Genomic DNA, 23,561 nt, shown 5'->3' on the forward strand with positions numbered 1-23,561 from the left:
CAGCTTCCTCCCTTATCACTTGACGGAGAATCAAACTGTGAATTACATGCGTGGATAGCATGTCCGAATAGCTTTAAAATTTAATCCTACTGTACAGTCTCTCTCCTCCAACCATCTCATATTATTCAGGCATGCAACCCATCAAGAGGTTTAGCCCTCCTCTCCCCAGCACCAGTTCCAGTGAGAAACACATGCACAAACATTCTCAACCTGCAGTTTGGTGTCAAAAATGATCCTGTTGGTACCAATGGGAGATCTTTTCTGAAGACTAATGACCGTACTGCACTGGGATCAATGTTCATTTATCACAGATGGGCAGGGAAAGGTTCAACTTCACTTCCATCAGTGCCATGATCCCTGCACCTTGTTGGTGCTAACCCTGTAACTTGTCTAAGGTTTTTGGGTTGAGTTAGCTTGTTTTGTCTGTCTTAGTTGTATTTCCTGGGTGCAGCTATATTTCTGTTAGGAGATTCTATCTTGCTGTTGTTGGCTAGTGTAGCTGGGCTGCTTAGATCTTGGGAATTATCCAGGTTTTCAGGCTATGCTTGGTGCAGCCCTGTGTGCTTTTGTTAAAATACCATATCTTCATCATGTTTTGTTTTTGTTCTGTTTTTGGGTGGTATTTGGAAAACTGCCATTTCAAGAGGAGGTATTTTCACTAGAATATCACATGCCAGATTTATTGTTTTCTGGTTAATAGAAGAACTTTGTCATCCCTGACAAATATAGACTAGAGATTAATTAGTATATGTGTTCTTTAACTATTTTAAATATAAATAAGCCCTGTACCATTTACTGTTTTCTTTTTCCAGAAAAGATGAAAAGGAGTATGCATTGAAGCAGATTGAAGGTACAGGGATATCCATGTCGGCATGTAGAGAAATAGCAGTAAGTGAATACATTGCTTAAATAAGTTTATAATTAATGGTGGGGTTTTTAAAAAAAAAACTTTTGTAAAAGTTCAGGTTTAATTATCTGATAAATTTCTTAATTGAAACTTTATTCAAGTATAATACACAACTATTTTTTTTAAAGTATTTTGTTAAATTTAAAATGCAAGCTTTAAATACATCCTGAGCAGCCATCTAGTTGGGCAGGCTTTTCCTGGCTCATCAGATTCATAATCCTGCTCCATTATTTCTTGTAATTTTATTCAATGTTTTATATACATAGATTTTTTTCTCCTGTAATCACCTTATTGTGATTTATGATAACTGCCTAGGGATTTTTAAATATTATGTGGGGTGGGTGGGTGCGTATGAAACTTAAATAAAGAATTATTTTTAAAGAAACTTTTGCAGAACATTTGGTACCACTCCAGTTGGGTTTGAAAACAATTTGTAGCTTGGAGCTTCTTGAACTTGTGCCATCATTAGAAGGGATCTTATGAAAATGCTCTGTGTAATTAAGAGAGATTACATGGTTTTTGGACTTAGTATATAAATTGAACACCTCCCTGTTTTGGTAGCTGGAGGTAGTGAAAAACTTTTAAAAAATAAAGGTGTTTTAAAAAGAAATTTGGTGCTTATTACCTTAGGGGGGGTATGCATTCATTTTTCAGTAATGAAAAGTTAAATCCATGAATGTAATCCTCAGCAGTAGTGTCTATTTCTGACCTGTATGCCACTGACAAAATATGAAATGGTACATTAGCTGAATATGCCACCAGGTGCGAGACAGATACTCTTCCTTTAGTCCCTCCCACTTCTAGAATATTTCTGTCTTTCTGCATTTATAGCTCAATCACCTCTTTCTAGGAGAGGAATGGATAACCAAGCATGGACATGTTATTCAACAAATAACAGGAGACCAGGAACCTATAAAAGGCAAGCTCATAAAGCTGAGCCATGCATGTTTAAGAATGTGTATACATGTCTTTTTCTCAGAATCATGGAGTGCCATTGAGAGACAGTATTCAGACAACAGGCCAGTGCTCAGAAATGGAATGCATAGTTTTATTACAAAGCAAAACATTGATTTAATATGCAGGCTGTTAAGAGCAAAAAAAGCATTGGTTAATCAAGCCATAATATTTGTTCTCCTGAGATGAAGAAGCAGGGACTGAATATGGACATCATTCTTAGCACCAGATTGGAGTATTTGGGGTTGGTTGCAGGGGTGGGGGGTGGGGCTTTCCCAGTTCTGCAGGTGCCTGGAGCCTATTATAGTATGTTACAAAGCTTCTTTGAATGGGACTAGGAAGGGAATTGTGTAGTGGTGCTCACTTGGATCTTGAACTGATTTGAGTTCAAAACAAAAATGAAGAAGGCAAGGAATACTAGGAAGGAAGCCAAAGCTTCCTTTGTTTCTTAAACTAATCCTCTTTCTGGAGCCACAAAATGGATTATTTGAGAGCATATCCCAAACTGAATACTAGGACCTAACTGAAAGAACTCTCTTATATGTCAATTTATACTAGGAGAGTTTCACTCCCTACAATTTGACCTAAATGGCAAAGGAGAACAGAGTCTTGATGGGCACCTAGGAGTCACCCTGGGGTGTATCGAATGAAGTGAAAATATAATTTCTACTCATAATCTCCAGTGAATAATTCACACACACCCTTAAGATGTATGAATGACTAGCAGTGGTAGTGCTTTAAGGGTGATGCTTTACTGTAGCTGGATTTCAACACATGCTCTTGAGTGGTTTGCTAAAGTTATGCATCAAATAATTAGAGTGGCTTCTGTATGTTTGGAGTTCTTGTGCAGTTATGCAAAGCTGGCAAGAAGCATTCCCACTGAAACCAACTGGTATGAATTTAAGATTTCCTCCTGGCTGATCCTAAGCTCCATGCTTAGTTGGCCTGTACCATGCAAGAATGAAAACAATTAGACATTTTAGGAATTTTCAAAAGACCAGCAAGGTAGAGCCCATCAGCAATGGGGTAGGTCATGGCTTCTATTTCCTGAATATGCAAAAGGCATTCTAATTACTGAATTGCATATACTTGAATATTAAAATCTTAAATGTTTCCAAATTGTGAATGCCTCCTCCTATGCATGATTTGGAAGCACATTTTAAAACCTTCCTGTACTATGTTGAAAATACTTCAGAATGATAGATAATGTTAAAACGGGGCATAGTCTGTCACTTCTGTGCTTCATCACCCACTAAAATCAGTGCATCTAATTTGCTTCATCTGTACTGAAACCTATATTAAAGGACTGCAGCCTAACATGTGAATTATGAAGCAGCCATTCCACCACCCTCTAGCAGAGGGAGATGGGACTATAGGGCTTCTCCATTGGCTCTACTGGAAAAACACCAACTTTTGCCCCTGCTATCCTTGAACTCTATCCAGTACAGCTTGCTGTTAAAATAATTCTATTACTAAAATCCATTGCCTAAGTTTGCTTTCCCCTTCTTCCTTCCCAGTCTCCTTTCCTTTTGAAAATTTGTTCACTATGCATTTGAATACCTCTGAAGCTAACCAATTTTTGTATGATAGCTTCTGAGGTCAAGGTACAGGTTTTCATCTGTATCTGAGTATAATTGACTGTCATTTTGAATCAAAATTGTCGATTGAACCTTTCAAAACCACACTGATTTTTACCATGGATTTCAAAACTGCACTAATTTTTTTGTTTCTTAGTATTCCCGAGCAATGCTGGGAATGAAGCTGCTGTTTATTGATATTTGTAAACCTGTTCTAGAAGCCTTTTTTCAGCTGAAGAGCAAGCTAAAAACACTTAACAAACAAATATATGGAAATAATCTGTGCAAACTTAATTCAGTCACAATTTACACAATTAGCATTTTGTAGGGAGAAAAATGAATATTGTATGCTTTACCCTTTGGTCTTCTAATCATATTTAGTTATTTGACTCTTAATGTGTTCAGTACATTGTTAGGTGGCTGTATAGAGAAACATCTGCAACATTTACTTACTCCTATCACGTTGCATAGTTTAAGCTCAGATGAAAATATAATGAAGACACAGTCCTAAAGTCTGAGCATAATTCTTATTTTCTATTCTTTTGCTTTGCTTTTTATAAAATTCTATATGTACATATTAGGTTTTTTAAAAACAACAACACTCAAGTGTGAGGTTAAGAAGAGATTTTAATATTGCTACAAATCTTCATTGATTTCCCTGTCTAATGTCTGCAGAAGCATTTACACCCATGTAATCAGCAGACATAAAATATGTTGAAATTATATTGTGAACACTTGCAGACTACTTATCATTTATTCAGCTAGAGAGCACCACTCCTTTCTTGCAATCATCTAGCTTGCCTGATTTATTAAACTTTTCTGCTACCGTTTTTACCTTCCTGCATTGGTCACTATGATTGGGTGTGGTATATGCCCTATTTCAGAATAGGCAACTTGATGATATTTGTGTGTGGGTTTGACTGCTTCTACCTTTGCACTAAAAAATAGGCATAGGAGGAAATTTGTTTGGTCTACTTTGCAGTGCAGTAACATGATCTGATGCTCCTGAGCTCGCTTGCTGATTTTAAGTTAAGTGTGCACTGAATGCATACAGCAGGACAAGTGCAGATGAATTGGATGCAGTGGGCACCAGGGGACGCAATGGGATGGAACACAGCTATGATCAAGAGCCAGCAAGACTGAAATAGGATGGAATTAGAGGCTTAGCCCATCCCTATTGAAAAATATGCAGGCTAGTGATTGTGATATTTTACTGTGCCTCCTATCAGTAAAAGTGCCAAACTTATTTATGCTCTTTCTTTGAACCCCATGGAATGAAAGCACAATGCTAATTGTCTCATTTCCTTTACTTGAATCAAAGCATAATCCTTTTTAAAGTCACTTGAAATGCTTTTGTTTAAGAAGAATGCTGTTCATTAATGCCAGAACATTTTCAGATCCTGAAATGAAATTATTTATAGAACAACTGCTTTTCAAAATGCTTGTTATGGAACAAGGGTGTTGCATGACTTGAGCAATTGTAGTAAAAAAGAAAAGCAGCACTTGCCAACAATGCACAAGAAAGTATTTTTAAAAATCAAGGATTCAATAAGCTATAGTTATTGTGTAAAATATCCTAAGGGCATTTTAGTTCCCTTGCTCGGTTTCAGATGTCTGCACACCATTTAATCCTAGGCAGTGAATAGCCATTCTTAGTTGGTTAAGTGATTTGTCCTCTTAATTCTGGTTTTGAAGGCGAAACTGGCATCCCAATAGTCCTGCAAGCTATGAGCAGTCAGCATCCAGCCTGTTTGAAGGATCTGGCATTTAGTGACGCTTTTACAATAAATTGTCTTGTACTTCTTGCAACTTTAGAAATTTAAGCTATAAAAATGTAGAGGCCCTTCCCATCTGCCTGTGTGCAAGAGTAGGTTAGAAGATATGTATATTATGGTAGGTGGCTTCAGATTTAGAATTCTGAGTTAGACAGTGTGGTTTGCTAAGGCTGCACTAGAGGAGCCAGAATAAGTGAATATACGGCTGGGTGCTAGTCAGGGAGAGTTGGCGTTGGTTGTATCAGTTTGTGTTGATCAGAGAGGGAGTTAGTGTTTGTTGATGGTGTTTGTGGTGGACAGCAAGAAGACAGCAGAGGAAGAGGGTCAAGAAAGAAAAAGGAAGACCTAAAAGGAAGACAGAGTGGCTTGGTGGCCAAAGACTTGTTGGGGTAGCTGAATCACTTGCCTCAGGCTAAAGAGATGAGGGGAAAATATGTATATAGCATCAAAGGTAAAGAAATGAGAGGCAGCTTGGAATTCTAGGCTGTAGTGGAAAGCCAGAGGAAGATTCCAGGATAGCACAGTAAAAACAGATCTATGCTCCAAACGATCAGTAGGAAACAGAGGTTTCAATAAAGGTGCTCTGTTTTAGTGTTGGTGAGGCCTGACTGGGGTGGAGTAAGTACAAGGGCAACCCAGCAAAGGAGTTTTAATAAGTTAACTGTTTCATCAAACCTGTATTGGTTTTGCAGTGTAAAATAAGCTGTACTGCATATTAAAGTAACCACAAGATTGGGCGCTACATAATCTTGTAATAAATAAACATGAATGCTTGTTTATTATTTATCTTTGTTAAGTATAGTAACTGTATTCGACTTTGTACCATACCTCCACCCCACAATTATCAGGGATTATTGGAAAGTTAATATGCTAAGGGTGCAAGTGATACTAAATGATGGCAGTTGTATGGAAGTTGGGCTTACTTATTTTACTTAAAATAAGTAATGAAAAACTTTTCTCCTTTTCTCCACCTAGACCTTGGACCTAAAGGGGAGGAGATTAGTTGAATGATCCCCCACATCCCCAGATTTTAAGACCTGCTAAGGAACAGAGGATTGTTATTATGTCCTCATATTGAAAAACCACAGAATTCGAGGGTGTACTTTCTTTTCCCCATGACTGTATAAGCTCTGTATTTAAGCTCTGATCCAGCAAAGGCTCCTGCCAGTAAAGGGGGAGAGGTGATTTTAGCTAAATTTCCCTTGCAACCTCTATGCCTTTTGAAAAATAAATTGCTCTGGAGATTAGAAGACCCTCCAGAACCACATGGGAGGTGGTGCTCTATGGGCTGTAGAGTAGGCAAAAATTCCTTCTCGCTGACAAGAGCCTCTGCTGGCCTGGAGCAATAGTTATTTCAAATTGCCAAAACATCAGTGTAGGTGCCTTGTGGAGCTAATGAAAGAAGTGTAGGAATTCTTTCAGTTTAATAAGCTGCTGCCATGTGCCGATTGAAAAAGCGGCCGTCTTATCTTCTAAGGCTCTTTTTCATTTCTTGTTAGAGGACTGCATCAAAATAGCCTAGGCAAATAAAAGAGATTATTTGCTCTCTGGCTCACTGTTATAAAAATAGGCTTCATCAGTTACTCAACTAAAGCTTTATGTCAAATAACAGATTAAAGCAAGAATGAGGAAGCAAGGATGAGGAACCTCCTCCCACTTTTTCCCCTGGAGGGGGGACTGTACACTGGCAGCAGATGAAGCAGAAGCCAGGGGAGGACAGGGCATCCTCCTCTCTCATACTGCCTCTCCTGGATTAAAGCTTGGCACTTTTTTACTGATACTTGTATTGATTTAGAGATGAACTCTCTTCCTTTCCATATGGCTTGCTTTATTTTTTGTGAGTGAGTCTGTTGCTTCACTGCACTGGCCCTTTCCAAGAAAGCACATTCGATCTTTGCTGAACATTGGATTTTAGGGAGATTTCTCTTGTGGTGGAATCAACCCACAAATCACAAAAGTACTCCCAGATGTTTTCACCTAAACACTGCCAACACCACAGATATTTTCCCCCCTTACATATACGGTACTTAATATGTTAAAGACATGCCCAGTATGACGAGAATTTGTTATATTTGAGCATGCTCCAGATTATGCAATGTTTAGTAATTAAATATTTGTGCAAAATTGGAACTTTTGTCAAAGTCAAAATCCACGATAGATTGACATTTCTTAAAGGTTATATTTAAGAATGCTGAATTCAATACCCTGTGTTAAAAATTGGGAAGTGGGGAAAGAGAGAAATTAAATTATTGTGAAATAGCAGGTTAAATAATAACCTTCCTGAACGTCATACTGATCTCTCTATTGTGATCATAGGCCAGTAGATTGTAAAGGTCATTTAAGAATTTTTAAATGACCATATAATATTTGCCAACTGCTACTATGTTTTAATCCTAGAACAAAATGAAGCCTTTGGTTTATGTTGTTCATGGCATTCCATTTATTTATCAGTTTAATGCAATAAACAACCTGAACACCGAAGAGTTAGGCTGAAAGTTGGACTATGCTTTTAGGATAGATTTCTATATATTGCACCCTGACTTAACACTCAGTGGAGTTCTGCTGGCACTAGAGAAAGGGGGTTGGATAGTTCCAGTTTGCACTACAGGGTTCATCCCTCTGCTGTCACCTGTGCCTTTTGAAAACATTCTCCAGAGGCTGAGGGGAACAGTGTGGGGTCTGGGGGACTGGGAAGGTGGGACTGGGGGCTGCAGGGAAAATGAGGAATCGGCAAAGAGCATCCATAATTCCACAATTCTCTCATTTTCGAAGCAATGTATGTGGGTCCACTGCAGAGATCAGTCCCTGGAGGGGATTATACACATTGTTCCTGTTTGATCTCCTCTTGTACTACTTTGGGGGAAAGGCTTACTCTGTTATTGTTCTGTAAATGAGGTACTTCTTGTGCTTAGATTATTCCGGAATTGCTGGAATTTTCAAATCCTTTTGATAAATTAAAAGCAAATTGTCCATTTTGTGGTGACAGAAGTATTGATGATTTTGTCTCTTCACTTACAGCTTTTGCGAGAACTGAAGCACCCTAATGTGATTGCATTACAGAAAGTTTTCCTTTCCCATAGTGACAGAAAAGTGTGGCTGCTATTTGATTATGCCGAACATGATTTGTGGGTAAGTTCAGAATTTATTGGTGCTTTGACTGGCTGTGGTTGCATATCCATAGTTGGGGATAGTAAAAATCCGTAAAAATGAATAAATCCTAAACCCCAGAAATCAGAATAATTTATGAACTTGTGCAGATTTTCATGTGCTTATTATATAGATACAGTCGCATAAGACAAATTGGAAATGGAGACATAGCTTGAGTGCCAAAATTATTTACTTATTTTTATAAAACAATTGGCCTAAAAGAAGGAGCTTCTTCAGATGGCCTGTCTATTTAGCATCATTCTGATTTGCTTGCACAAAGCTTACACGGTGGTCAGACTTCATTCATTTTGACTTTATTGAAATTTGTTCTGATTTGTTTATGGGCTGGTTCTATGACATAGAGTATTCGTTTTGTATTCTTCCTGATTTGCTTGTAGGGATGGGGGTTATACGTTTTCCTGTGGATCTTTATTCATACCACACTTATCAATGTGTTTCCCTGTCGGTTTACAAATGTCCAATTCTTTTATGATTTAAGTGGATTTGTTGCACTAAAGATCCAGTATGCATTTGAATTGCTCCTGTAAAATAATTACAGTCTGGAGACATCCTTGTTTTTAGATGCGTGACTACTTTTTATTCATGAAGACTAGAAATCTCCCACCCCAGCTTCCCCTTTTTTGATGTGTAGTATTACTGGTTTTCTCACTGTGTTTTAATTCACATTGCCCTATTCTACGCTTTATAGTTTTAGGAGTATGCAAATATTGATACCTGTGCCTGCAATGCTGCAATCCAGATAACGGTTTGAGATCAGGGCTTATGACCTGAATGTGCTTGGCTGACCTAACAAGCCCTCTCCCCGCCCCCCCCCCCCACAAATGCAAGCAAACCCCACTGCAGGCAACCACAGACAGCCAATCACACCCTGCCCCCCCCCAGTACCTCTCACTGCCAAGGAAATGTAGTAAACGAATAGAAAGAGAACCTACTCAGCTGACGCTGACACAAAACCCCGCAGTACACTATACAAAAGAATATAAGCTTCACCACCCCACCCTCCTCTCCCCCCTCTTCTTCCCCAACCTTATACTGTACTCAACACTAAGGTCTCACAACAAATGTAACTGATTTGTAAGAAAGACTGTACAACCTGAAAAAAGAGACACGGCATGTAGTTTTGTAAACCAAGATAATCTTTAATAAAAATATAAATAAATAAATTAGGAGTCTGTTCACATATTGCTTACAAGTTGGTGTGCGAACGTTTATTGTTTGTGCATCATGTACAATATGAAAATCAAACATATTTGTTAGCAGTTTGTTTGTAATAACCTCCTGTGGAAATAGTCTAATTACCACTGGTCTTCCCTAATCAGTTTAAACTATACTCAACTTGGATTACATTAACATGAAATTTAGGCTTGCCTGGGACAAATTTCTGTAAAACTTACAGTAGCAAGGAAACCACACTTTGAAAAGCCATTACAAAATATATGAGTAATAGCTTACTGTCAAGGAAAAGAACCCACACACACACACAATGTTCAAAGTAAAAAGAAACTTGGATCAAAATGATATAAAGTCATGAGGTTTCATGTTACTGCATGCTGCTTGTAGTTTAATTGGGTAGACTTGTTCTTACAGATTTACTAGCTTGCACCCACTCATTTTCGAAGTTTTCCCCCATTGAAGTTAATTGCACAAAGAACGAGTGTACAATTAATATCCCCAAAGTATCACAGTCTTATTACGAATAACCTCATTTTATATGCACGAACTTTAACTCTGTACATCAGTTGAATTCATTTGTTTTAAAAGCAACCACAAAACAATATTTTGCTGCTAAATATACGCTTCCACTTTTTAAATATGTTTGTACATTGAACCATTGGAAAAGGTACTTTATATTTTTCTAACTAAATCATGCAGCTCGTTAAAGGAAGTAAAAGTATTTATGCGCAATTGCCACAGGCTAATGACTACTTCACATATACCTGCAGTGGTAATGGGTAAGGGAGGTACCATGCTGCTTTGAGAATCTGCATATGATCAAGCCATATAGATGGGACCAATGCTGTCGTTTCTTACCACTTAAACACTGGCTTCCCTCTCTGCCAGTAAGATTTGTGTGGGTAGTAACTGCATTGCTGGCCCTGCCTTCTTGGAATAGTGTTGGATGTCCTCCAGCAAAGTGACTCTCATGAATAAATATGAATTAACTCAGAATCTTATTTTGTGTCCCTTTCTGGTCATTGCTTCAACTTTTGCAAGCAGAGCCTTGTTTTTGGGGTGTTTTTGGATCCCAAAATCTGAATATTCTATGATCCTTGAAATTAGCTACTTCATTATTCCTGTTGGCTCTCTTGGTTTTTTAATACTTTGTATAAAACATTAGAAGATGTAACTGGGGCAATTGTACTATTTCATCATTTAGGAAGCATGCAATTCTGGGAGGAGGAATTTCAGAGGTGTGGAGAAACTAATTATTTTGGGCCAGTGAGAAACTTAAAAAGTGAAATGAAATGTGAAAAGATTGTTGCTAAGGGCACAGCTCTAGGAGGACCCATGCCTTCTTTGTTTATTGAGCTCCATAATGTACATCTTTGAATAATGTTTGCTTTCTCTGGGGAGTGTCTGAAATTTGCTGACGGCCAAAACTTTATCCCTCGTGTTTTGAATAACTCCCCCTCTGTCACTTATTCTAAGCATCACTCCCCCTCCCCCTGCCCCCGTTGTCTTTTTGCTCACTCCCAACTTTGTCTCTTTCCATGCTGCCTCTTACACTTGGAACAGCTTCCCAATCAACGTATGTAAAGCTCCTTCACTCTACTCCTTCAAAACCAACTTTAAAACCCACATGTTTAAGGACACATTTTTTTATCAGATCACTTACATTCTTGGTGTCATACTTGTTTGCATGCTCTGTGCTATAAATAAAGAGTAGTATTTAAAATTTTCAGGATAGAAAAGATGGTAGTCTGGGCCATTGATTATACTAGTAGCATTTTATATTTTAGATTGAGAGCCATCGTGGTGTAGCGACTAGAGCAGTGGAATAGTAGCAGGTAAATAAAGGTTTGAATCTTTAATCAGCCATCAAACTCCCTCGTTTATTTTGGACCAGTCACTATTTCGTAACCTAGCCTACCTTCCCAGGGTTGTTTGTGAAGATAAAATGGGAGGGAGGCAAACCATGTGTGTCATTCTGAGTTCCTTGGAAGAAAGGTGAAATACAAGTACATTAAATGAATATTGCCCTGGTTCACTCACAGTGCTAAGCTATAGTTTGCCTAACATGGGTTGTTTCTCCAGTACATAACTTGATTTCCAATTGCTGTTGTCTTATGCCTTTGTTTCTTGGTGATCATCTGCAGTGGGATGCCTGTGCAAACCATGGATGCTAGATTTACACGTCAACACCAAGCTGTACTTGAATTCAAGTTTCATATGGAACACTAAGTCATCGCAATAAACAGTAATTTCATAAGCCATGACTTATGAGGAAACCAAGTCATATGAAGAAGGTTCTAATTTAGCACAGAGATAAGATCTAGTTGGGATCACAAGCTTTATTGGGGAATAAATAAGGAAAATTTAGAAGCATTCATAACGTTAAAGAAGTAAAACAACTATAGATGCTTTGAAGCCTTCTTGGAATGGCCTGGTCAAGTATCACATTAAATGATAGCTAAAAATAAAGTTTGGCTTAACATGAACAAGCAGTGTGCTGGAGTGCGCTCCTCAAAAGTCCTTGCTCCTGCTGGAGAGAACACAAACCAGAGGCTAGCTCCACATTACATGTGAACTAGCACTTGCCACGTTTTCTCTCCAGATAAAGAACAAGCAGTGAACCAAGAACAGATGTTGGTTTGGTTTACTGCCCATGGTTTGTTCAGAGATAAACAAGCCATGAATACTGGTTCACACATAGTGCAAAGCCAGCCTCTGATTTCTTTCCTCTCTAGCATGGCAACAGTGGAAGCAGGGGAGATAGTGAAGTAGGGACCTTTATTCAACATGCAGCAGCCGATTGTTCATACATGTTTACACCATAGTTTGTTTTTCACTGTGGTTAAATGTGATGTCCAAACCAGGTCTATAAGTTGGTGGAAAAACCTCCATCTGTTTTCTAATTTATAGATTGCTGGTTCCAACAGTATCTGGGGAAAAGCCATTTCTATTTCTATTTTTTTAAAAATGTATTTAATGAAACATAGTAAAATAAGTATAAATGTTAATAGAATCAGTGATATATCTGATTTGGTTAATCTACCTTTTTAAATACAGTTCCTAGATAAGTTAGTGGCATAAATCTGTATTAAAACTCTGTGCACCATTTCTGTACTGAACAGGGTGGTCTCTAGAGGTTGAAGATGCTGAAAAAGTTGCTATTTTTATGTACCAGACAGAGAATCAAGAAAGCTAGTCGGAATCCCATGGTTTTGTTTCTTTAAAAAACAAAAGTCTGTCCAGGGCTTTTCCTTTCCTGGGTCAGGCAATTAGATTTCATCACAGCTGGAACATTTGCAATAGCAGTAGTGCTGCAGTCCAGGGTATAATTACTTTCCTGAGCATGTGAATACTTTATTCTGCCACAGTTTGATTTGTGACCTTTAAAAAGAGCTCTGATGTTTGAATTTGGACATAGTCTGCTGTATGACCTTCCTTTCCACACACAGTACAAATGTTGTTGTATAAGCTTATCTGAGCCTCTCTAGCTTTGTTTGCAAGGTGATCCTAGAGGCACTTAGGTAAAGGTAAAGGGACCCCTGACCACTAGGTCCAGTCATGGCCAACTCTGGGGTTGCGGCGCTCATCTCGCTTTATTGGCCGAGGGAGCCAGCATACAGCTTCCTAGCATTCCTTAAATCAGATCTAGTAAGCTAGGGATATATTACTTCCACATTTCTCTTTTCACCAAAGTTTGAAAACTTAACTGCCATATTATCAATATGAGCCTCTGTTGTGTTAGCTTTTTGGTGATAGCTTCTGTCTTGTACACGCCTCTGTTATTTCTCCTTGTCAAAACTGGTTGGTTTGTTTTTTTAAAGCACCCCCAGTGTTTCTCCACCCTTGCTTTACTCAAATCTCTACTGTTGATTTAAATGGTCACTATTAATCTCTGCCTTCTCACTGTACTTTATTAATATCTTCTTCCTCAGCTGCTTCGTGCGAGAAAGATAAAGCAGGTTTTCTCCCTGAGATTGTTTGTGCTCAACATTTTAAAAAAGAACCCCAATCTCAGTTCAGTTTAGAACTTGTAAATTCATAGGCACAATAATTCAGTGATAAATAATATGACCATACTTGGGTACCACTGAGCTAGGACATAAACAAGCAGAAGGTAACACTTTTTGTTGTGTTACTGTCACTAGAATAATAAGCAAAAAGGCAGGTCCTTGTTCTTGAGGATTTTACAATCAAAAATCCAATCTAGAGAAAGGTGATGAATGGAGAGGAGAAAGATGGGGCATTTGTGAATATTTGGGCTTAGTTTCAGTAGGGGATGAAGACTATGGGTTATGCTGAAGTATCGCAGAAGGACTGAATTTAAGGTATAATTTGAAGGAAGAGAGAGGATGTGTCACATAGGTGTTATAGGAAGGAGTTCTGCGAGAATGGGCAGATTTAGAAAAATAAAATAAAATCCAAAGATGGTACATTTCCATAGATCAACAGTTTTGACTAGACTTGGAAACCAAGACAAAAATCATGGTTGCTAAATCTCTAGCCTTACTTTGCTATTTTGGCTTCTACGCAGCTGAGGAGGCCCTGCACCTTATTTTCCTACCGGAGAGCACATCTTTTTGTTGTTGTTGCTTAGCTAAAATGCTCCATGTGCCTTAATCAGACTCAGGAAGCATCTTGCTTTACTTTCCTGCTCTGGGACAGAATGTGGTGGCTTTTCATTTTGGCCCTGCATGGTGAACATACTCTAGGTAGCTTGGCCTGTGCAGCCACCCATCCTTGGTTCTGGGGAGGGGATTGACTTCTGGGATGAACACTGCCACCACTAGTGCTCCAAGGTTGGAAGGAGATGAAACTCATTGCAGTTGCCAGAGGGCAGTGACACACATGCCAAGACAAAAATATGGAAGACTGCACAATTCATTTGTCAATATGCTACTAGTTAAGAGTCATCAATTCCAGTACACTTTGTTTTAGGAAATAAAATATTATTGTATTCTACTAATGATCTGGAGAACAATTTAAGTAAAAGCACATGGCAGTGCCTTATTGTCCCAAGATTCATCTAATGTCCACTACGACCAGGGCATTAAGTGTGACAGCACTTGCCCTTTGGAATATGCCCCCAGTGAACATCATACAGGCAACTAAGGTCTTGGCATTTAGGAGCCTGCTTAAAACAGTGGTTAAGAGCGGTAGTCATGTAATCTGGGGAACCGGGTTCGCGTCTCTGCTCCTCCACATGCAGCTGCTGGGTGACCTTGGGCCAGTCACACTTCTCTGAAGTCTCTCAGCCCCACTCACCTCACAGAGTGTTTGTTGTGGGGGAGGAAGGGAAAGGAGATTGTTAGCCGCTTTGAGACTCCTGAAGGGGAGTGAAAGGCGGGATATCAAATCCAAACTCTTCTTCTTCTTCTTCTTCCCTCAGGGTTTTCGTATTAAGCTGATCTACTGATTTATGATGTCTTTTGTACTTGTTTTACTAATGTACCAGTAATTTTATTGTTGCTTTTATGCTGTTCATTGCCATATTTTTTCCCTTAATGCTGGAGGTATGGATTTTTTAATGCAAACAATTAAATAAAAATTGAGAAATAGGGCTGAGCATTTAGTTTCTGGACTGATTTCTAAGCATTGCAACTTCTGTATTTGTTTCTTCGTTAGCTGTTTTTCTACATTTAAGCTGATTGCATGCCAACGAAGTGGAGAAAAACCTAATTAGGAATATTTGCAATTACAAATACTGTAATCTGTAATCTCTGGGTGCTTTAAGTTTTTTGGTCCAGTGAACAGGTTATGTAAGTCCTCAGGCTTTAGTTTATATTTTAAATAGGGCTGGTGGAGAAATCTGTCTTTAACTCACCACAGAAAGCACTAACTTAATTGTACTTCTTGAAGACATCCATTACATAACGATCATAATCAACAGTACAGCTTCAATTAAGTTTAAGGTAATAGTATAGAATCGCAATATAAGCATTCCTTATAAGAGCATCCCAGACTCTTTTTCTCTATAGACTCTTCACTATGGAGAGCTTGTACCTTTCTAGATGCTGAGTGTCTAAGAAGTCAGCCCTTCTTCCCTGGAAACTCCTGTGGGGAGACCTGGTTCTGGTTGTAATGCCAACCAAATTGGAATACAGCCTTGAATTGGCATTTTCCTCTCTGTTCCTCCTCTTCTTTCTGGCATGAATTCCCTCCTCCTTTTCTTGTCAGCTTTAGTATGATTTTTCATTTTATCTCTCATCAACAGTAACCAACTAACCCTCTAAATTGGAATTTGAAATGTCGGGAAGCCCTGGTTGAGAGAGAAAGAATGGTTAGCAGCAGTGCAGATGAAAGGCTGACCAGGGAGGAAGGTGTGGAGTTGTGCTGGAGATAGGAGAAGGAAGGTGGGGACCATGTGTAGCATTCCCAGGGTTTGCACCTTATTTGAAAACTTCCATATGGGAGAGCAGCTGCTGATACATGTGCATTAGACCTCAGTGATCAGGGAAGGGCACTTCACATATGAACAGACTCACTGCACTGCGACAGAGATATTGCACGAAGCAGGTCTTTGAACTAATCTTTAACAACCCATGGCACAAACTTAGTCCCTTTCTTCTCTTTGGTGTGTGTGCCTGTGCTACTAACAAAGTAAAATCCCCCCATCGCCAGATCGCCAGCAACGTCTTACTTCAGTTTCCTGTGCACTCTAAAGCAGTGGCTTCTAAACTTCTACCCACCTCAGACCACTTGAAAATTGCTGAGGGCCTTAGCAAACCACTTAATGTGTGTGTGGTGTGTGTGTGTGTGTGTTTTGCCTGTTGTTTAGCAGTTGTAATACACTATGCTAGATGCTAAAACATTTTTAATGGAATTCAAAATTTAATGCAACTTCCCCCCAAAATAAAAAATAGAAGAAGCAATAAAAATACAATTAAAAATCAGTATGAATATTTTAATGTGATGAATGTACTTCTTATGTCCAACAAAGTTCTTTGATGCTTGGTGTAATGTTTGTTGAGTCTTAGGTCAACAGATTCAGCATTCATCCAGCATCCTGTCCTTTTGTATAAACTGACAACTCCTACTCTGAGTCACTCCCTTTCTTTTGCATGTGCTCCCTCTTAGCTTCTTCCCCTCTTTCTTGCTTTCCCTTTGTTCCCATGTATGGACTCTCCACTCCCTTCAAGTGCCTTATCAGCCTCTTTCCTCTCTTGGGACCTCCCCGCCCTGCCTTGCTTTATTCCCCTGAGGGAGGCAGAGTCTCCTGCCTCTTCCTCCTCAAGTCACTTCTGGTCGGTCCTACTTACTTTCTGGTCTGACTGCTGGGTTTTAAGAATGATGGTGCAGCCACTGCACCCACCAGTCCTCTCGCACACGTAGACCACTGTTCTTCACAGGCATATAACATGCATTTGAGGATTCAATTCTTAATGTTTGCATGGTAGTAGTGCTGCTGTTGTGACCAACCCTAGATCAGATCGCAACCTGGTAGTAGATCCCACCAATTGAGACTTAGTACTTCTTTCATGATTGACCCCAGCCTTTCCCCATGACCATACTCCTTATCCTTGTTTTCCCATTAATCTCAACTTTCCTTCTCTAATTACTGATAAAAAATTTAAGAAAAGAACTCCTGGGCTGTATCTTCTTACCCCAAACATGTAATGTAAACAAAGCAAAATACATTGGGGTGGGGTTTGCATACCATAATTTGTTTTCCACTGACTCCAAACATTTATTTGGCACAGATCTCCCAGAGTCTATGACTCTTAAGAACACAGTGCTAAATTTAATAAAATTGCTTTAAAACAACGGGAAATTACATAGAAATTGGGAAAACGTGAGAAGCAAATCTGAAAATAAAATTCATTCCAATCCTAGTAATCTCATATCCAAGGAGATTAAAATATCATATCACATTGTTTCATTTTCTGAAGTGTCAGATGTAAAAGCATGTAAGATGAGACATACTTGCACACTTGATTTTGGAACTAGAGAAGCTTCAAATTTATATTTCTTGAATTACCGGTATATTTTACTGAGTTTCAAAAAGTCACAATAACAACACTAAGCAAGTAGAATCCCTCCTCAGGAGAATAGATGCTGAAAATATACCAGATGGCATATAGATGTAAAAAGGTGCCACTCAGGTAAGTACGGTAATATTATAGCTCGTTGCAACTCACCAGACTGAGAGTCCCCTTAGCCAGCATGCTTCAGTTTCAGAAAGCCACCTGGAACATGCAAGGCTTTTATTTTTTAAAATTCACTGTAAGAATTTTATTTCATCAACATTCATGTCTGTAATCTTTTTTTTTATTCCTAGCATATTATCAAGTTCCATCGTGCCTCAAAAGCAAACAAGAAACCCATGCAGTTGCCAAGATCTATGGTGAAATCACTACTTTATCAGATTCTTGATGGAATTCATTATCTTCACGCAAATTGGGTGCTTCACAGAGACTTAGTAAGTGCTGTGATTTTTAACTGTTTAGAAATAATTTGGATTACATTTTTGTTTTTGGGAAGTGAATAAAACTGGGTGGGGGTGGGGAATCTCACAAACTGCTTCACTTCTTGATGTTCTTAAATACTCCTAGGGGTTTCATGGCAAAAGTAAACTTGTATCATCCCTGGCTTTTAACAGCAACATCTGCTGCAAGTCTCTGGTGCTGCATCCAGTTAGCAAATAGCTTTATAAGCAAACAGTACATCAGCCAAAGAACACTTTACACTGAAAAAGCAGGTAGCCATTTAAAGTGCTCTGGGTTACTTTGGCTGTCTACCATTCTAAAACTCAACAAGCTGTAGGAAGTTCCTTAGGAGACTATGGCCACATTTGTGCAATCGTATCTTGTCATAATAAGCCAATGTATGAAAGCGCCTCCTGGACATTTTTGTCCTCCCTTCACATGAGCAGGAAAACAACCATGAAGCTGCAATGAGCTCTAGCTTCTCATTATATTCAGATCAGGTAACTGTAGTTAATGGCTTCCAAACAAACCCAAATATTAATTCATGTTTTTAATATCCTGCTTTGTTTGGAAGCCATTGACCTCAGCTTCTTCAATGCAATAGAAAGCTAGAGTTAATTGTCACTTCTTAGCTTGTTTCCCTGCTTGCACAGCAGGGATAAAGCAGATGTGTGCAGATGCAGGAGGCTTGTTAAGCTGAGATATTGATCGTCCAGAAACAGTTGTTGTTTCATGAGAACAAACCACTGGCCTCATAATTCTGTCACGAGCGTAAATGACGGCTGAATAATATGAAAAGTTGTTTAGAAATTTATCTAAGAAACCACCTCTTCCGCAAGGTGGCAATATTAAGTCCCATTGCATCCCCCTCTCCCAACTTCCCAAAAGGGGGGAGGGGGGACAGTGCAAGTTTGTTTTTTTAAAAAAAGTCTTTCTTATCTTATTAATCTAACATTGCTTACCGTATTTTTCGCCCTATAGGACGCACTTTTCCCCTCCACAAATGAAGGGGAAATGTGTGTGCGTCCTATGGGGCGAATGCAGGCTTTCACTGAAGCCTGGAGAGCGAGAGGGGTCGGTGCGCACTGACCCCTCTCACTCCCCAGGCTTCAGGAAGCTCTGCGCAATCCTTGGGAGACTGGCGCGACTTCATGCCGGGCTCCCAATGGTTGTGCAGAGCTGCCTGCGCTCCCGGGATTCGCGCAACTCTGCACAACCCTAGGGAACCCGGCGCGAAGTCGCGCCGGGCTCCCAAAGGTTGCGCAGAGCTGCCTGCATTCCGAAGCCTGGGGCGCGCTGAAGAGCGCGCCCGGGCTTTGCGCAGCTCTCTGCAAGCCTGGGGAGACCGGCGCGACCCCCTAGGCTTGCGGATAGCAGGCTGTTCTGGGAGCTGGGGTAGGGGGAAGCTCAGGCTTCCCCCGTGCCAGCCCCGTGCCTGGGGGGGGGGGATTTTTTTTTCTTTATTCCCCCCCCCCAAAAAAAACTAGGTGCGTCCTATGGAGCGAAAAATACGGTATTTGGGTGCAGCCATTCCTTTTTACAGTCGTACCTTGGAAGTCGAACGGAATCCGTTCCAGAAGTCCATTCGACTTCCCAAACATTCGAAAACCAAATCACAGCTTCTGATTTCCTGCAGGAAGCTTCCAAAAATAGTTCACAAACTGGAACAGTCACTTCCAGGTTTGCGACGTTCGGGAGCCAAAATGTTTGGGAACTAAGCTGTTCGAAAACCAAGGTACGACTGTATTGGGGAGGGGGGCAGATACTGAAGTCACCATTTGACTTCACTGCTGCTATTACCATCTCTCATGTGCACACATAAATAATACTCAAATGCATTAAGGCACAGTTATTCTCAGGGGCTTGTACATAATTATTGAAAGGTGAAAGAAACGTTTTCATAAGCTGTTTGTGTCCAGTGTGGGTGTAATTTAAATGATTCTGTAGTCAACCTCTAATACTCTGCCAGTAGAGATTCAATGGGTGGCTTCTGTTTCAACCTTTAAATACCTGCTGAAAATTCCTCTATTCTGCCATGTTTATGCAGGCAATTAAGAACACATATTTCCATATGTGTCTGATTTTAATTTTATGTGTGTGTTTTTATTATATATATATATAGAGATACTACTCCTTTGATGTTGTTTTATGAGATAGCAGCATGTAAATAAATAATGAAATTATTTGAACTCTGAACACATTAACAACTTTGTATTGCACTGTTATGGATACTGGGAGACCATCCTTTGGTATGCTGTCAATGATTGGATGAAGTTTCATCAGTGAGCGCTAATGGAAAAAATATTTCTTCCCTCCTCCCTCTTGATAGCTGGATCCTTCTCTTCAGCCTTTGGAATGTAGTATTCATGGGAGTTGGAAAAATTAAGCCCTTCAGCTAATGCGAGACCCCTGAAATATAAACGGAAGCAGTTTGAATGTGTAGCGGCAAAGAGAGCTCTGAATTTATTGAAACAGCCTTAGGGTGCTGTGGCTCTATTTGGAGATCTGGTGCAGAACTGTCATGGGTTTTGCCACAGTATGTGCCTGCATGCCGTTAGTGATCTCGATTCTCTAAATCCATGCAGAGAATGTGGAATCAGTCATGGAAAATGGAAAGTATTTTGCCAGTTCTTTTTTGGCCATGCTGCTCCTGAGTTGTTGGCATTCATGGCTAACAGGATCCACAGGCACCTTCAGACAAGTGCTATCATGACATGCATTCCTCCTTCTTCTCCTGTTTATTATCTTCATCAGACCAAAAATATGACCAAAAATACAGCACAACAAAACCTTACAGTATTATTAAATAAAGGATAAATACAAAAAGTGTAACATACTAACAGCATCTCAAATACACACACATACTTAGAGTAAGCCCCTGGGAATATTTTTTTTCAACTTCAGGTGCTTAAATGTCTTCTTAATCTCACTGCCACCTATAGAAATTTTGTTACCTAGATCATCAGTCAGGCTGTAACTGATGCTGGATTGTGGACTGCCCCCTGGATCGTTGACAAGGTAGCTGTTTACCTTGTCTGTTTGCTTTTTTAGACAGTGCTCAACTTTCACTTGTCCTTTGGCGGAAGCGTTTGATGAAAGTATTCATGGACATCCATGAAGCTGAGCATGTTATACCAGTCCTGAATGACAGGAGAGTCTTTCACAGAGAGAATAAAATACCCCTGCTGAAAATTTCAAATAACAGACAACTGTGAAATATTGTGAGAACCAGTCATAGTTCAGCTACTCAGTGGTGATATAGATCTGGAAACAAAACAAATATAAGATCCTGTTGTGCATCTCATACAGGAAACAAATGTTACCAGGAAGGCTGCCTTTCCTCAGGGGCCCATGACAGTAATTCTGCTTCCATGGAGAAAGGAGCCAGTGTTCTAAGGCTGCTGATCCCAGGAGTTGGAAACTGATGAGTATCAAACCTTAAGGACGTGATGCTAAATATTTCCAGTGGGCTGGATTAGAGAATTGCCTAGCAGACCATTGAATGGCATTCTGTTACTTGAAAAGATCATCCAAGAGTTGTTTGCAAAACATACTTGCATTTGTGTATGTGCATTTTAAATAGCAGTTGCAACACCTTCCTACCCAGATCTGGCATCAACAGAGGCTTCTTTCTGATGTGTGTGCATGCATGTGCAGTTTTCTTTGGGATCATGAAGAAGAAGGTGAAAGGTTATCCCCCTTTTTTTACCTGCATTGCAGACCTGGTCCAGATTAGGGATTCGGTGGTTTGCACAGAAATCTTTTAACATAATATGTTCCTTGGTCCTCATAGAGACGGATACAGAAAATGAGAATCTTTGTGTAAGAAGGCACAATAGGAAACCTTGAGAGACCTACCTTTCATCTACATGATTTCATGCTGAGCATACATTTTCTGGTAGTGGTTGAATACTTGTAGTGTGCGGGATCCAATCATTAGGGACATAGGGACATGAGTTGTGGTTAGCATGTTGAATGTATGGTGACCTGCTTGCTTCCATGGGTGATGAACATTACTTGCAGTCTAGAAAAGCTGACAGTATGTGGGAAGAGATTGTGGAGTGGAATTAAACTCTTTGCTATGGAGATCATTCAGTCAGCATAAGCATTTCTGCCTGCCCAACAAAACAATCTCCCTCCCTCCCTCCCTCCCACCAAATACTGTTCTGGGAGTTTTCACTGACCCTCCAGAATGGTTTTGGGAGAGGTGGGGAGGTAAAGCCCCATTGTGCTAGTGGGAATTCTTGTGCTGTTTTCCACTAACGGAACTGGGTTGTTGAATCCAGCCCATAGTCATGTTTTCCTGGAACCATATTTTTGGGGAAGGCACATGTTTGATGTATAGATGTCAGGACCGAGTTGTTGCTGGTGATCCCAGATGAGTGAGATGGTGCCCAGGACTAAAGGTGAGAATACTGAAATCTGTATGTAGCTCACCCATGTGGTATAAATAATAAATTAGGGTTATGATATAAATAATAACAAATTATTACCCCCACACCAGCCCCCTCCCAGGGCCATTGGTGTACACGGGAAACCAATACGCCCTGAAATGTCCAATTCCCCTTTTACTGGATGGAAGAGCTCCGTGGGGCACCAATAAAGGTCTTTGCAGTTACTGTGCTGCTTATGGGCACCAGGTTGGCAACTCCCAACTTGGTCAGACTCTTCCTTCCAAAGCTGGCCATTGGATCTTCCTGGACAGGAAGGAGTGGAAGTCGTCTTTCTGTTCCAGTTGAGCCTTGCCTGAGCAATAGAGTCTTGATGAGCTTTGGTGCATTCCTGTCTCCTTTTGTCCTCCTCTGGTCCTGATTTATAGCTTGGTCTTCAGCCTTGCCTCTTAGTTTGGTCCTGACTTGGCTTTATCCCTTGACTCCAGTCCCCTGGTGCAGAAAACGAAAAATCTGAGGCAAGTGAAAAGGAAGTAAAGTTTGTTATAAAACTGTCTAGCTCAAAACAACTTTTGTTAGAGTGCTGCATATTAACTTGCCATCAGAAACATTCATTTAAAATGTTTTATGGGTGCAGCTCAGTGGGGCTCATTTTTGGTTTGCTTCCTTGTGTTCATTCCACCCCAGCAAATACTGTGGGTTATGTTTCTCCTCCGGTCCTGTGGCAAAATATTGTATCCGTAAAGAAGGCAAGGAAAACTATGTTAATCTCTTGGCTTTGTCCTTGGTACCATGTTGATATTTAGTTTGTCGACATTTTATGGACATTGTTTGTATCATCTAGATATAATAAGTCCTTCAGGGAATATTTATAATAGGCATTTTTAGAGTGCTGCTCTTAAATAGTGCTGCTGTTTGTGTCTTAACAATTTGCTATTCAAAACAGCATGCACAGATGGTGAAAAAATATCACTCTTAATTGTATAATATAGTGGTACTATTGTAAAAAGTCTGGAATTCACAGAATCCTTGATTTAAAATTAGCTTCTTTGTCAGTTACTTTCTTTTTTACAGAACAATCGCTACAACGTATTTTGGGGGGGGGGGAATCTGTTTTTTGTTCTTTACCACTTGTTCTTGAGGTATTCCCAACTCAACCGCAAAAAAGACTAAAACAAATTAACCTCTGCCTG

The 23,561-nt window shown here is 39.8% G+C and overlaps 2 protein-coding genes across 3 annotated transcripts in view; one reads left to right on the plus strand and one right to left on the minus strand.

The window, feature by feature from the left end:
* CDK19 (cyclin dependent kinase 19) overlaps window positions 1-23,561 on the plus strand; it is a 75,543-nt gene that overhangs the window by 24,639 nt on the left and 27,343 nt on the right. The window contains 3 exon segments of the mRNA XM_083433775.1: window positions 813-888; window positions 8,232-8,342; window positions 17,830-17,970. Coding sequence (XP_083289901.1) covers window positions 813-888; window positions 8,232-8,342; window positions 17,830-17,970 — 328 coding nt within the window.
* Window positions 20,701-23,561, minus strand: part of LOC310674516 (uncharacterized protein) — a 61,136-nt gene continuing 58,275 nt past the window's right edge. Inside the window, exon 4 of one of the 2 annotated variants that reach the window (XM_083433786.1) lies at window positions 20,701-22,860. In XM_083433786.1, the coding sequence (XP_083289912.1) occupies window positions 22,805-22,860 (56 nt within the window). In that variant the 3' untranslated portion in view covers window positions 20,701-22,804. Of the gene's footprint in view, window positions 22,882-23,561 lie in introns of both variants that reach the window. The other variant, XM_083433784.1, reaches the window with a different exon arrangement.

Source organism: Podarcis tiliguerta (assembly GCF_965153285.1).
Source record: "Podarcis tiliguerta genome assembly, chromosome: 3".
Classification (NCBI taxonomy): Eukaryota; Metazoa; Chordata; class Lepidosauria; order Squamata; family Lacertidae; genus Podarcis; species Podarcis tiliguerta.